This window comes from Bufo bufo, chromosome 10, assembly GCF_905171765.1.
Source record: "Bufo bufo chromosome 10, aBufBuf1.1, whole genome shotgun sequence".
NCBI classification, from domain to species: domain Eukaryota; kingdom Metazoa; phylum Chordata; class Amphibia; order Anura; family Bufonidae; genus Bufo; species Bufo bufo.
Genome location: NC_053398.1, coordinates 17922113 through 17935766, shown reverse-complemented (window position 1 = coordinate 17935766; position 13654 = coordinate 17922113). Strand labels below are relative to the sequence as shown.

At 43.9% G+C, this 13654-nt stretch overlaps 1 protein-coding gene across 3 annotated transcripts in view; it reads right to left on the bottom strand.

Annotated features, from left to right (window-relative positions):
• The window catches only part of SHANK2 (SH3 and multiple ankyrin repeat domains 2), a 514254-nt gene that overhangs the window by 266108 nt on the left and 234492 nt on the right, over positions 1-13654 (bottom strand). For all 3 annotated transcript variants that reach the window (XM_040409073.1, XM_040409075.1, XM_040409074.1), the window contains exons 12-13: positions 9976-10133; positions 699-812 (exon numbers count right to left, since the gene is read on the bottom strand). In XM_040409073.1, the coding sequence (XP_040265007.1) occupies positions 699-812; positions 9976-10133 (272 nt within the window). The remainder of the gene's footprint in view (positions 1-698; positions 813-9975; positions 10134-13654) is intronic.

Here is a 13654-nt window from a genome sequence, read left to right as displayed (position 1 = left end):
CATGGTGTAATCAAATCCTACAGGCGATGGACACCTTTGGGGCAATTTTATTAATGATTAATGATTTATTTTATTGTTTTTTAGTTTTAAAGCGTTCAGCCATTTCTGAGATGCAAGGGTTAAAAAAAAAATCAGTCTGTTTGCAAGCTGCCACCTTGTTTTCTTTGAGTGTCGTCATCTGAGGGTTCATGTTAACTGATCTCCTGACCTCGAACACTCATTATAGCTCATTTTTTATCACACCGTTACAAAAACGGCTTAAAAAAGTTTTTATGAGGTCAGATCAGAGATAAGAGCTACATATGAGCCCTCAGATGACGGGATTGAAAGAAAACAGACTGACAGCTTGCAGAGAAACAGATTTTTAACCCTTGTAACTTGGAAAGGGCTTAACATTTAAATCAATTACTAAAATTATTTTTAGCCCAAAATGAGTAGCATGTAATCATGCAAAAATGTCCTTGAAGGTGTCCATAGCCTTTAAACTGATGCCCGTGTGCACCAGTCTTCATTACTACAGATTTAGTGACAAAAAATGATTACCGGAGGAAAAAAACATTTGGAATTTCTTGATATGTCTGATGCGTACAATACAGATTAGGATGCAGGTAAAGGTGCATTGACCACCACAGAAGAACCATAAAACCGCAATATACACCATGGTTATGCTCCCACTGGTAATTCCAGGACGGTCTTACCTTGTCGCCCTTCACTTGGCTTGGGCTGAACTTCTTCCACACATTCTGCAGGAAACCATCCAACGTGGCCCCTGGCATTTCCTTCCCAGAATCCTCCTTCTCCAATGCTTAAAACTGCAATCAGAATAAAATAAAAAAACTCAGGTTACTAAAAACAATAAAACCATATCCACCTGTGTGCGAGAGAACATTTACATAGGAGCTGTTCTAGGAATATTTTCTACAATGGTTTCTTAAAGGGGTTCACTGGAAATTAAATATTGATGACCTACCCCTCAGGTGAGGCTATCATTATCTGATCGGTGAGGGTCCGTCTCCCAAAGTCCCCACTAAATAGCTGTTGGAGGTGGCTGTGTTCAGGTAAAGGCTGAGGCCTCATCCCCAGCCTATGACATCGTGTCCATAGGTCACATGAGCTTTCTGCAGCTCAGTTTTATTCAAGGGAATGGGATTGAACTGCAGTACCAAGCACAGCCACTATAAAATGCAGAGCGCTGTGCTTGGTACACTAAAGAGGAGCAGCACTTGTCTGAGCCCCACAGCCCCTTCAGATAGCCGATTGGTGGGGTGCTGAGAGTTGGACCTCCACCAATCTGATACTGATGATCCATCTTGCCACTATGATGCACGATCAGGTCACACAGGGTGAAGACGAGAAAGACAAGGCATCTGGAGGCAAAGCCACTTAAATGACCCCTTTTTTAATGACTCCTTCCGTTGCTTCCTCAATTAGTTCAGTAGCTGATAAATGATGCCCTTTGTACATACAGAGTGTATCATGTAGACATACGCTGGATGTACATAAATTGGCGAGCATCATGGTGTCTATTAAAACACATCCAAACTGCATTCTAATTAAGTCGCATAGAGCTCATCCAGGAGGTTCTGGCAACAATTAAGTAGCTGGTGCGCGCTATACATCCAAGCTCCACGCTAATTAATAGCAGCTTCCACGGAAATATGTACGTGTAATAGTGAACACTTCCATACAGATCACTAATTTAGAAATTAATAATAACCAAAATCCTAACCTAAGGGCTCATTCAGACGGCTGTATGCTGTCCGCAAAAATGCGGAACCGTTTTTTTTGCGGACAGTTCAGCATGCATTCCGTTTTTTTGCTGATCCATAGACTTTAATAGGGCCATGTCCTGATTTTCACTGACAAGTATAGGACATGTTTCATTTTTTGCTGAGCCGTGCAATGAAAGAAAAGGGCCCCATAGAAGTGAATGGGACAGCATCTAATCCGCAAAAAAAAACGGATCCAAATTTTTGCGGACAGCATACGGCCGTCTGAATGAGCCCTAATAAAGAGGAATTATAGGGGCTCCTCCCATCAATCAATTGCTATTAGCTACACATTTTAACAGGATGTGGGTGTTATGTATTTCTTCCAAGTCGTATCTTTGCTGCTGCTAATCTGGGCTGGGGATAACCTCTGAACACAATCAGTCTCCTTCCCCTTCTGGCAGCTGACAATATATCCCCTTCTAACTTCCCCTGTAGAAGGAGTCTTCTCAGTATAGCACACAGCAGAGCGTGCCATATCTTTGGTCAGAAAAAAAAAAAAAAAAAAGCCAAAAAAAGGGGGTCAGTCAGCACTTACCAAACCGCAGTAGCACATTGCTATGGCAGGGAACAACATTAAAAGACAGAAACATGCAATGCGACAATAAACTGCAATATAAAGTACAAAATTGCGTAATAATAACAAGTGCTACACTATAAGTGCGAGATACTTGGCAAATCGTTTTGTACAAAATTATTTGAGCCCGTCTGCCGAGCGTCAAGGCGATCTCTGTTAGACGGGTTCCTACGCTAAATTCTACCTGTTAGGTGCCATGACGGCTACCATACACTTCAGGGAGTGTAGGTTCCACGTACCTGCATTGAATACTACCTGTTAGGTGCCATGACAGCTACCATACACTTCAGGGAGTGCAGGTTACACAGCAGGCCCACTCCACGACACCACCTACGCCAAATGGCTACCAAGGGTTGCAGTGAGAGTCCACAAACTATCTCACTCCTGGTGCCATGGCTTCAGTGAGTGAGGGGGAGCAGGCCTGACTATGTACTAACACTAATTAAAATCAGCCTATAGGGCAAACAGGATGGTCAGGAGTGCATGACTGACCATCCTGTTTGCCCTATAGGCTGATTTTAATTAGTGTTAGTACATAGTCAGGCCTGCTCCCCCTCACTCACTGAAGCCATGGCACCAGGAGTGAGATAGTTTGTGGACTCTCACTGCAACCCTTGGTAGCCATTTGGCGTAGGTGGTGTCGTGGAGTGGGCCTGCTGTGTAACCTGCACTCCCTGAAGTGTGAAGTGTATGGTAGCTGTCATGGCACCTAACAGGTAGTATTCAATGCAGGTACGTGGAACCTACACTCCCTGAAGTGTATGGTAGCCGTCATGGCACCTAACAGGTAGAATTTAGCGTAGGAACCCGTCTAACAGAGATCGCCTTGACGCTCGGCAGACGGGCTCAAATAATTTTGTACAAAACGATTTGCCAAGTATCTCGCACTTATAGTGTAGCACTTGTTATTATTACGCAATTTTGTACTTTATATTGCAGTTTATTGTCGCATTGCATGTTTCTGTCTTTTAATATCTTTGGTCAGGCAGCTGGGGAAGGAGGTTGGTCCTGGACAGTAAGTGGCTGAGTAGAGTTGCAGAAGGAAGCTCATGTGAGCTATGTGCAGCTTAGGCTACTTTCACACTTGCGCTTTCCATTTCCGCTATCCAGATCCGTCATAGGATCTCAATAGCGGATGAAAACGCTTCAGTTTTGACCCATTCATTGTCAATGGGGACAAAACTGAACTGAACGAAATGGAATGCACCAAAATGCATTCTATTCCATTTGGCTGCGTCCCCATCGCGGACAGAAACGGATCCGTCCTGACACACAATGTAAATCAATGGAGACAGATCCGTTTTCTCTGACACCCATTGACTTTCAATGGTGTTCATGACGGATCCGTCATGGCTATAGAAGACATAATACAACCGGATCCGTTCATGACGGATGCATGCAGTTGTATTATTTTAACGGAAGCGTTTTTTCAGATCCATGACGGACCTGCAAAAAACACTAGTGTGAAAGTAGCCTTATGCAAACAACTTTGTTCCTTCCCTTCCAACCGAGCGCTCGCTTGGTTATTTCCGGCAGCTTCACAGAAGTGAATGGAGCATTGCCTGCGTATGGGCGGTGCTCTCTCCTTTCCTCTCCCATAGAAATTAATGGAGGGTGGACAAGCATGTGTGGTGTGCTCTTCAAAACTTTGGGCAATCCATTCTAGAGTTCAAGAGGTGGAACCCACACCTATATGAAATTGGTGGCATATCCTAGCGGTATGCCACCGATGTTTGAGGTGAGACAACCCCTTTATTTAAAGAATATTAGAAAGTTGTAGTTCACTCATTTGCAACTCTGTGTTGTGCCGTTCCTCCTTTATTCTTCCAAGAAACGTATGAATAAATTGACAACTGGGGGTAAAGGGGTTTTCCGATTTTTTTTTTTTACTGGTCATCAGTATCTGATCAGTGGGGGTATGACACCCGGGACCCCCACCAATCAGCTGTCAAGAAGACATCCTGTAAGCGCCACGGCCTTCTCTCTGCTTTTCCTAGGCCAGTGACATCATGTTCATCATTCACGTGGCCTAGGAGCAGCTCAGCCTCATTCAAGTGAATGGGGCTGAGCTGCAATACCGAGTACGACCACTATACAATGTACGGCGCTGTGCTTGGTGAGCTGTGAGAAAACTGCAGCGCTCATAGGAGTGCTGATCGGCAGAGGTCCCGGGTGTTGGACCCTCACCGATCAAATACTGATGACCTATCAGTATTTGATCAGGTCATTAGTAAAAGAAAATAAATAAATCTCAGAAAACCCAGGCTGCGTCCCTAGACACTCAATCAGTGCTGACACCATCAGACTGTATAGTGACATACTCCTTGACTAAGGGAAATGTTAACAACCAGTTGTCAATTTATTCATAAATATTCAGGAGGAATAACAGAGGAACTGCACAATTCAGAGTTCAAAGAAAAGAGGCTGCAGAATTGTTACTATTTACTACCACAATACACAAACACCCAGCAGCGGATCGCGGACCCATTCACTTTAATGGGTCCGCGATCCGGCCGTTCCGAAAAAAGATAGGACATGTTCTATCTTTTTGCGTAACGCAAGTACGGGACGAAACTCCACGGAAGCACTCCGTAGTGCTTCCGTAGGTTTCCGTGCTTCCGTTCCGCATCTCTGGATTTGCGGACCCATTGAAGTGAATGGGTCCACATAAGTGATGCGGAATGCACAAGGAACGGTGCCCGTGTATTGCGGATCCGCAAATGCGGTCCGCAATACGGCCACGGAGTACACACGTTCGTGTGCAATAAGCCATGTGGTTTCGTCCCGTACTTCCGTTCCGCAAAAAGATAGAACATGTCCTATCTTTTTACGGAAAGGCCGGATCGCGGACCCATTAAAGTGAAATGGTCCGCGATCCGCTGCGGCTGCCCCACGGTGGGTGTTCGTGCATTGCGGGCCACAGCACAGGGCGCACACGTTCGTGTGCAAGAGGCCTTAGGTCTACATTGCGGACTTGCCATAGAAAGTCTGGCTGTAAAATCCACGTTTCCTATAGGGATTTGTATTGCAGATTTAATGCTATGCATTGCAGATCTGGGCTGAATATTCACTTTTTGTATTAGCTACATGAGAACATACTCTTCACTCTTCATCCATTGAAAGCGTGGGGAGGTCCTGAGTGAACAATTTTTATAGGGCCTAATGAGCCTCATGTATTCAGGTATTTCCCTGGGCCACTCACGTTCCAGCTCTTAGGCCCCTTTCACACGGGCGAGTATTCCACGCGGGTGCAATGCGTGAGGTGAACGCATTGCACCCACACTGAATCCGGACCCATTCATTTCTATGGGGCTGTGCACATGAGCGTTGATTTTCACGCATCATATAGAGCATTCTGCGTTGCGTGTAATTCGCAGCATGCTCTATATTGTGCGATTTCCACGCAACGCAGGCCCCATAGAAGTGAATGGGGCTGCGTGAAAATCGCAAGCATCTGCAAGCAAGTGCGGATGCGGTGCGATTTTCACGCACGGTTGCTAGGAGACGATCGAGATGGGGACCCGATCATTTTATTATTTTCCCTTATAACATGGTTATAAGGGAAAATAATAGCATTCTGAATACAGAATGCATAGTACAATAGCGCTGGAGGGGTTAAAAAAAAATAAAAAATTTAACTCACCTCATCCACTTGCTCGCGCAGCCCGGCTTCTCTTCTGTCTCCTTCTTTGCTGATTGCAGGAAAAGGACCTGTGGTGACGTCACTCCGGTCATCACATGATCCATCACATGATCCATCACCATGGTAAAAGATCATGTGATGGACCATGTGATGACCGGAGTGACGTCACCACAGGTCCTTTTCCTGCAATCAGCAAAGAAGAAGAAGAGAAGAGATGCCGGCTGCGCGAGCAAGTGGATTAAGGTGAGTTAAATTTTATTTAATTTTTTTAACCCCTCCAGCGCTATTGTACTATGCATTCTGTATTCAGAATGCTGTTATTTTCCCTTATAACCATGTTATAAGGGAAAATAATACAATCTACACAACCCCGATCCCAAACCCGAACTTCTGTGAAGAAGTTCGGGTTTGGGTACCAAACATGCAGATTTTTCTCACGCGCGTGCAAAACGCATTACAATGTTTTGCACTCGCGCGGAAAAATCGCGCATTTTCCCGCAATGCACCCGCCTCTTATCCGAGCCAAAAATATGACGCCCGTGTGAAAGAGGCCTTAGGCGAGTTTTCCGCGCGGGTGCAATGCGTGACGTGAACGCATAGCACCCGCACTGAATCCTGACCCATTCATTTCAATGGGTCTGTGTACATGAGTGGTTTTTTTTTCACGCTTCAGTTCTGCGTTGCGTGAAAATCACAGCATGTTCTATATTCTGCGTTTTTCACGCAACGCAGGCCCCAAAGAAGTGAATGGGGCTGCGTGAAAAACGCATTACATCCGCAAGCAAGTGCGGGTGCGATGCGTTTTTTCACTGATGGTTGCTAGGAGATGTTGTTTGTAAACCTTCAGTTATTTATCACGCGCGTGAAAAACGCATCAAAACTGAACAACTGAACGCAATTGCAGACAAAACTGACTGAACTTGCTTGCAGAATGGTGCGAGTTTCTCTGAACGCACCCTGAATGCAAAAGGAGCCAATCCGTCACGATCGTGTGAAAGAGGCCTTATAGGTTTCAATAAAGGCGAGACCACATAAGCCTTAACCATGCGCAGTAGTTGACAAACATGAGGTCTGCTAACCAGAATACCATCCATGCTTCAAAGTCCCTTCTCTTTTGCAGTGACATTCCCTGCAGCATAACGTCATCTGGTAGGAAGCCTTGCAGCACGCTAATCACTGGGACTAATCACCTTATTTATCGTTGCGTGGATGGCGGTTTTTCAAATCAGTTCCGCCATGTTTTCCAATTCAAACAATGGAATAATTTTAACGTCTCTGCGCAAAGGGAGAAGTGATTAAAATATTCTTATAGGAGCTATTTATCATATGTACGTGTTCCATATAGTTCTGTGCTGGAATGTATATACCGGTTAAAGGGGTTGTCTGGGATTTTGATATGGATGATCAATATCTGGTTGGAATCTGACTCCCGACAACCCTGTCGATCAGCTGTTTAAAGAGGCCACTAAGCGCCACGGCCTCTTGCTAGGCCAGTCACCAGACCTAGGGGCAGCTCAGTAATATTCAAGTGAATGGGTCTGGGCTGCAATACCATGCACATCCACTATACAATGTATGGCGCTGTGCTTGGTGAGCTGTGAGGAGGCTGCCAGCAGTGTCGTGATCGATCGGTGGTGTTGCCGGGTACTGATGACCTATCTTGAGGATCGGCCATCAATATTGTACTCCTGGAATACCCCTTTAATAAACAAATACTGCAATGAGCTGGTAGGACGATATAAAGTCTGAACGATATAATGTTAACTCCTTCAGCTTTGTAGGTAACAACTTGGCACGTGAAGCTTGGTCACCTAGTCTTCCTGGCACTGAAGGATAGGCAGTTGGTTTTGGTGGAATGACTCATTTGCTGACGGCATCATCAATGAAACTTTGAAATCTGTAATATTAGGCAAAACATTCATTTTCGCACGAACGGTTAGACGCCTTGTGCCGATTCTGGCGTCCTGAAAGGGGCTGCCTCCTTTTACTGATGTTCTCTTAATCAAACACTACACTTCATTTTATTAATCAAGTCCTAATCTGCCAAAGCCATCTGCTCGAAAAACTGGGGGAAAAAAAACATCAAGCTTCATCTTTTCTAATTTTCTTTTCCAATCCACTCATTACACAAGACAGGCAGCTCTGCTGTCCATAGCAGCACCCGTTGTATATGACGGTCTATCGAACAGGGGGACGATATGGAAAGGCCCAAGACCTGGCGGCCGCTCTAGTGTAAAGGAGGGGGTATCTGTATTCACTAAAATGTTTTTAGACCATTAGTGCCAGGAGAACCAGTACCTTCCAAGAGCTACATCATACATTTAATCAGGATCTACCCTGAAGTGATGAGGAACAAAAACTCCAAAGCAGCTATCTTATCTACAGATGAGCATCTCTAGATTGTCAGATATCTCTAGTCAGGTCTTAAAACGTACCGGAGTTTAAAAAAATAAAATAAAAAAATTATTGCATAATGGCTCTGTACAATCATAACTGTGAAGGAACAGGTCTTTTTTGGGCATCCCTAATGTCTTTTTCAGCCTATTTATTCCCCTATTTAGCTGAACAGCTAGATGCATTTCTCTCACAAGCTAGGGGTGTATCTCTTCTGTGGTATCTGCCAGTACTGTATGCTGTGATGTCCTTTCTCTTACTTCCCACTATGTTTGTTTTGAGCTCTGGAGTTGACAGAACAGATAAGGAGGGAACATCACACTTGGGACTCATGCATACGACCGTATGTATTTTGCAGTCTGCAAAAAACTGATTCACAAAAAATACGGATGACGTCCGTGTGCATTGCATATTTTGCGGAACGGAACAGCTTGCCCCTATTAGAACAGTACTATGCTTATCCGTGATGCTGACAATAATAGGACATACTCTATTTTTTAACGGAATGGACATACAGAAACGGAACTTCAGTTTTTTGTTTTTTTTTGCGGACCCATTAAAATAAATGGCTCCGCATACAGTCCGCAAAAAAACAAAATGGACGCAGAAAGAAAATACGTTTGTGTGCATGAGCCCTTAGGGAAAGGTAGGATGCTCCTGTTATCTTCAGAAGCAGTGTGGAGGCAGTTCTTTTATCTAGCTCTGACACGCCCCCACTTCCTCTCTGCCGTCTTCTGTCTCTCTGTTACTAGGGCTAGATCTTGCCTGGCAACAGGAAATGGACTGCAAACTAGATAGAAGTGAGACCCCTAGTGGCCATGACTTTACAGCTTTGTTCAGGTGGATGCAGGCAGAATTTTTTAATTAAGTGATTTAGAAATTTTCTAGTTACACTATTCTCTATTAAATGAAATAAAATTATGTGAAAGTACAGTGACTCTTTAAGGCTCTAAAAAATTAGACATAGACTTACAGGGTAGCGAGCTATAGGTGGCAGTAGAAATACTGTTCTCCCTTCTGGATGAGAGCTAATTTGCATATTGTCTTTTTTTCCCCAGGAAGCATTGTCTGTAACTCTCCTTACATCAATTAGATCTCAGCAAGAAGAAGAGCTAAACCACTCCTAAAAAGCTCAAGAGATCATTGGTGGTAATCTGCTATAATTATATTTATAGTTCAGCCACATAAAATGAACAGTACTTCTTTGGTAGACCAGGAATGGAGATCCAAGAAAACAAAAATGTTCCCATTTATCCAAAATCCTTACTGGAAGTTTGTGGTCCGCAAGGTAATGATATTGATTGCAGATTAGCTGCGATATCCAGTGGTAGTCCGAAGTCCATGGCTGCCCTATCCTTCCCCATGCTGTACACTGCATCTCTGACTGTTCAGATTGGCTTCTGTGTACAAGGGCAAGCTCCTCAGGAAGTCAGTGCATACAGCACAGATTTCTATTACGGCAACACCAGCACAATAGGACATGTTTGCTCATGGTGGAAGCTGGCTCCACTATGGTTTGATGGATAAAAATTACTTGAGATGCAAATGTTGAGAAAAATGTCTTCCAGGAGTTAACCCTTTATATATCTTACCCCTTATCCTGTCGCCCTTGTGCAGAGGAATCTCGCCTTCTCCTTGAGGTTGATAAGGTTTTACCACAATGAAATGCCTCCCGGGTAATGCACTGTACAGCTTGCGTTTTGGACCTTGGAAATCCACAGCAGTGGCCACCTCCTTGTTGGGACCAGGACTGAAAAAGATTAAAAAAAAAAAAGAAACATAACGACAAAGTCTACAACATGACATGTTCTGAAATCTTGTGATAGAGCTAGAAATGATTGATTCTAATGGAGCTCTACTGAAAATCAGGATCTAGAGGCTACAGAGAATGGACCTCTTCATCAGTTCATCCTTTCCTTAATGGCACATAAACATGTATTGGGAAGAACATGTGTTGTGGAATTCGCTGCAAAATCTACATGTAATTACTGAGGATTATGTTGCAGATTTTTTTGACAGTAGAACAGGTTCTGTCACCATGATCATCCCTATTGAACCAGGAATACTGCCTGGTAGGTTCGATCATGCACATTAAAACAATACCTTTCTTTTGTCTGTATGTTAAAGAGCTGCAGAGGTAGCTGCATTTTTATCCATATGCAAATGAGATGTTGGAGCACCAGGGGGCAGGGCTGTATCCTTGATGCACTGCTTTTGTAACGCCCTTGTGCGTTTTCTATGCTTAGAAAGCTAAAATACATATTACTGGTTTATTTACAGGAGTAATATATGATTATCAAGACACACGTAATATATATTAGCTTTCTAAGAGCAGAAAACCACTATTCTCAAAATAGTAAGGCTATAGCCTTTTATTATGGGTTAAATGAGGGAGAAAAATAACTAAGTGAAGCAAAAATAAATGTAGACATCTCTCCTGGGATTTGAACCTGAGACACTGACACAGCAGTATCATATTGTGATGAGTGATTTTCTATACTTAGAAAGAGCACAGGGGAATTACAAAAACAGTGCTCCAAGGATTCAGCCCTGCCCACTGGTGCTCCAAAGTGCTATTTTACATATGAATATAAAAGCATATATCTCTGCATCTAACATACAGATATGTCTTTGCCATAGACCAAAGCAGCGGACAGGAAGAGAGAAGGCACGTGTGCACTGTGAGCGCCGTCTTCCCATACAGCTGATTGGCGGGGGTGTCGGTCATCAAAAGCCAGGACAACCCCTTTAATTAGCATGATCAACCCTATCACAGTAGGCCTGGTTTAATAGGGTTGATCATTCTGACAGAAAATCTTTAACTCCTCAGATGCCACAGTCAATAGCGACCACAACATCTCAGTGGTTAGACACAGGAAGGAGGCTCCTTCGCAAAACTGCAAGGTGAAAATCTGTTGTTGTGGCAGCCTGAAACTTGTAAAGGTTTATACGCCTGCCAGTCCCATAGAGTGCAATACTAAAGTCAGGGAAGAAGCAGTAACATGGCAATACAGCATAGAAGACAGTGACACCATTTAGAGGCAAACTAAGAATAGACTACATTGTCAGCTTCCAGAGGGGGAAGGAGTCGGATTCTATCCAAAGCCTGTCCCAGGAGCACCAAAGGGAAGGGGGGCATGAGAAAGCAAAAATGATGTCAAATATATTTGTCAAGGACGTTTCCGCGACAGGTGGCAGCAGATCGGTGAGACTGGCAACACGTGGTTTGATCTGACAGGTTTTCCTTGTGGATCAATAGGCGTCTGTGTTGTTTCTGGCAATGGCCACACCCCTTGCTTCAGGTGTTGCTAATGTGGACATTTAACCTTCCTTATTTATTGTTGCTTCTCCCACAATGCTGTGCGGTTTATAGCTTCAGTTTCAGTTGTGGATTGCTGGTGTGTGGAACTCGGCGGAGTTCCTGGTGCTTCCATAGCTCCTTTGAAGTTAAGTCTTTCCTTTCCCTTTTTGTATTTTGTTTGGGTTCTGTGTGTTGCATTTCCCTATTGTTTGTATATTATGCCTGAAGGAAACTCCTGTTCGTCCTTCCTTTTGGAGGAACAGGTAGTCTCGTCCCTGCCATTAGTACCAGGGTCCTATAGGACTAGAAAGGACTCTAGGTATTACCTCGTATGAACTCACCTACCTCTGGGGTCTGTTCATACTGATAGTCAGTCAGGATTTTGGTTAGGGTTTTACTAGGTGTCCATCTTCCTTCCCTAGCGCTCAGGCCTGATTCCCTGTTCCCCCTTATGCTCGGTTTGGTGTTTCCCACACCGAAGCGTGACAATATTTGCATGCAAAAACCACTGCAAATTATGTTAAACGAGCAGCTCAAGAATTTTAGGAAAATGATTCATGGGATAACCCCTTTAACATGGAAGTACTGCTAAGTCCTTATGTAAAACTGTATGGCGTAACACTGCAGATAGCCAGGGAAGAAGCCACAAGCGCTGTGCAAACAGTCATGGCAGATTACGCTCATCTGCCATGTTCTCATGAATACGGTTATAGCCCATAAAAGATCGCTCCGCACTTTATTCAAAATGTAATCTGCATATATTTACTTGAACTAATCCTGCCAATCATTTAATACCGCTGGATGCATAATATGTGAAAAGGCTTGTTCCTTTCAATTTAAAGGCGAATACCTCTAATACAGGGGACGGGTTTAATTTCAATTTATTTTCCAATAAATATTCAGTGAAGCATGTGCGCACCGAGGAGAAAAAAACAACCTAATGATTACAATAAAAAAGAAGAATAAGATGGTAACAATGAGGGAGCTATGAAAAAAGGTTTTTTTTTTTTTTTTTGTTTGTTTTTTTACTGATGACCTATCTTGAGGATAGGTCATCAGCATCTGATCGGTGGGGGTCTGACGCTTGGGAACTCCGCCGGTCAGTTGTGTTGAGAAGGCACTGGCGCTACTGTGAGTGCTGCTGCCTTCTCCATGCTCACCAAGCACAGCGCCGTACATTGCATAGTGGTCGTGCTTGGTATCGCAGCTGAACCTAATTCAATTGAATGAGGCTGAGCTGCTCCTAAGCCACGTGATCAATGAACATGTCACATGGTGTAGGAAAAATACTGATGACCTATCCCCGGGAAAAAAAAAAAATCTCAGAAAACCCCTTTAAAAGTGGACCCTATAGTCTACAGGTAGCAGAAGGACGGGCGATTAGGAGAATTTCCATGGTGACCATTTACATAACCATGTGTAAAAAATAAATAAAAAAAATAACTCTATGTGGGGGGTTAGCTGGCCCTCATTCACACAGGAGAAGTGGTCATACCTGTACGGTCAGTCTCCATATGTTGACGGAACCAGTTACAGGTAGTGTCGGATTTAGGGTCCATTCACACCTGCGCTATAATAGACACTGATGGCAGCCAACAGAGAGCACTGACTATAAGTGGGCCTCTTGGGTTTTTGTCATGGCGTTGGACATTTTACTGGATAAAATAGCGCACCACACTAAAAGAGTATTCTCATCTCATAGTATGATCACTTATAAAGTCATCACTTTTCGATTACTTGGGGTGCGACCTCATAAGAATCACTGCTGCGGCCCTGGGGCGCTGCTGTCAAAAAAAAACACGGTGAAGGGCTGCGGCGTTATAACCTTTTATTCTCAGAATCGTTAGGGATCCGACGGACTGATTCCTCACGGATCACAAAGCGATATGCTGGGATATGCCATTACTTCATGAGACGGGAATACCCCTGTAACACTTGCTGCCTGGTTCCCCCACCAAATTACAGCTGAA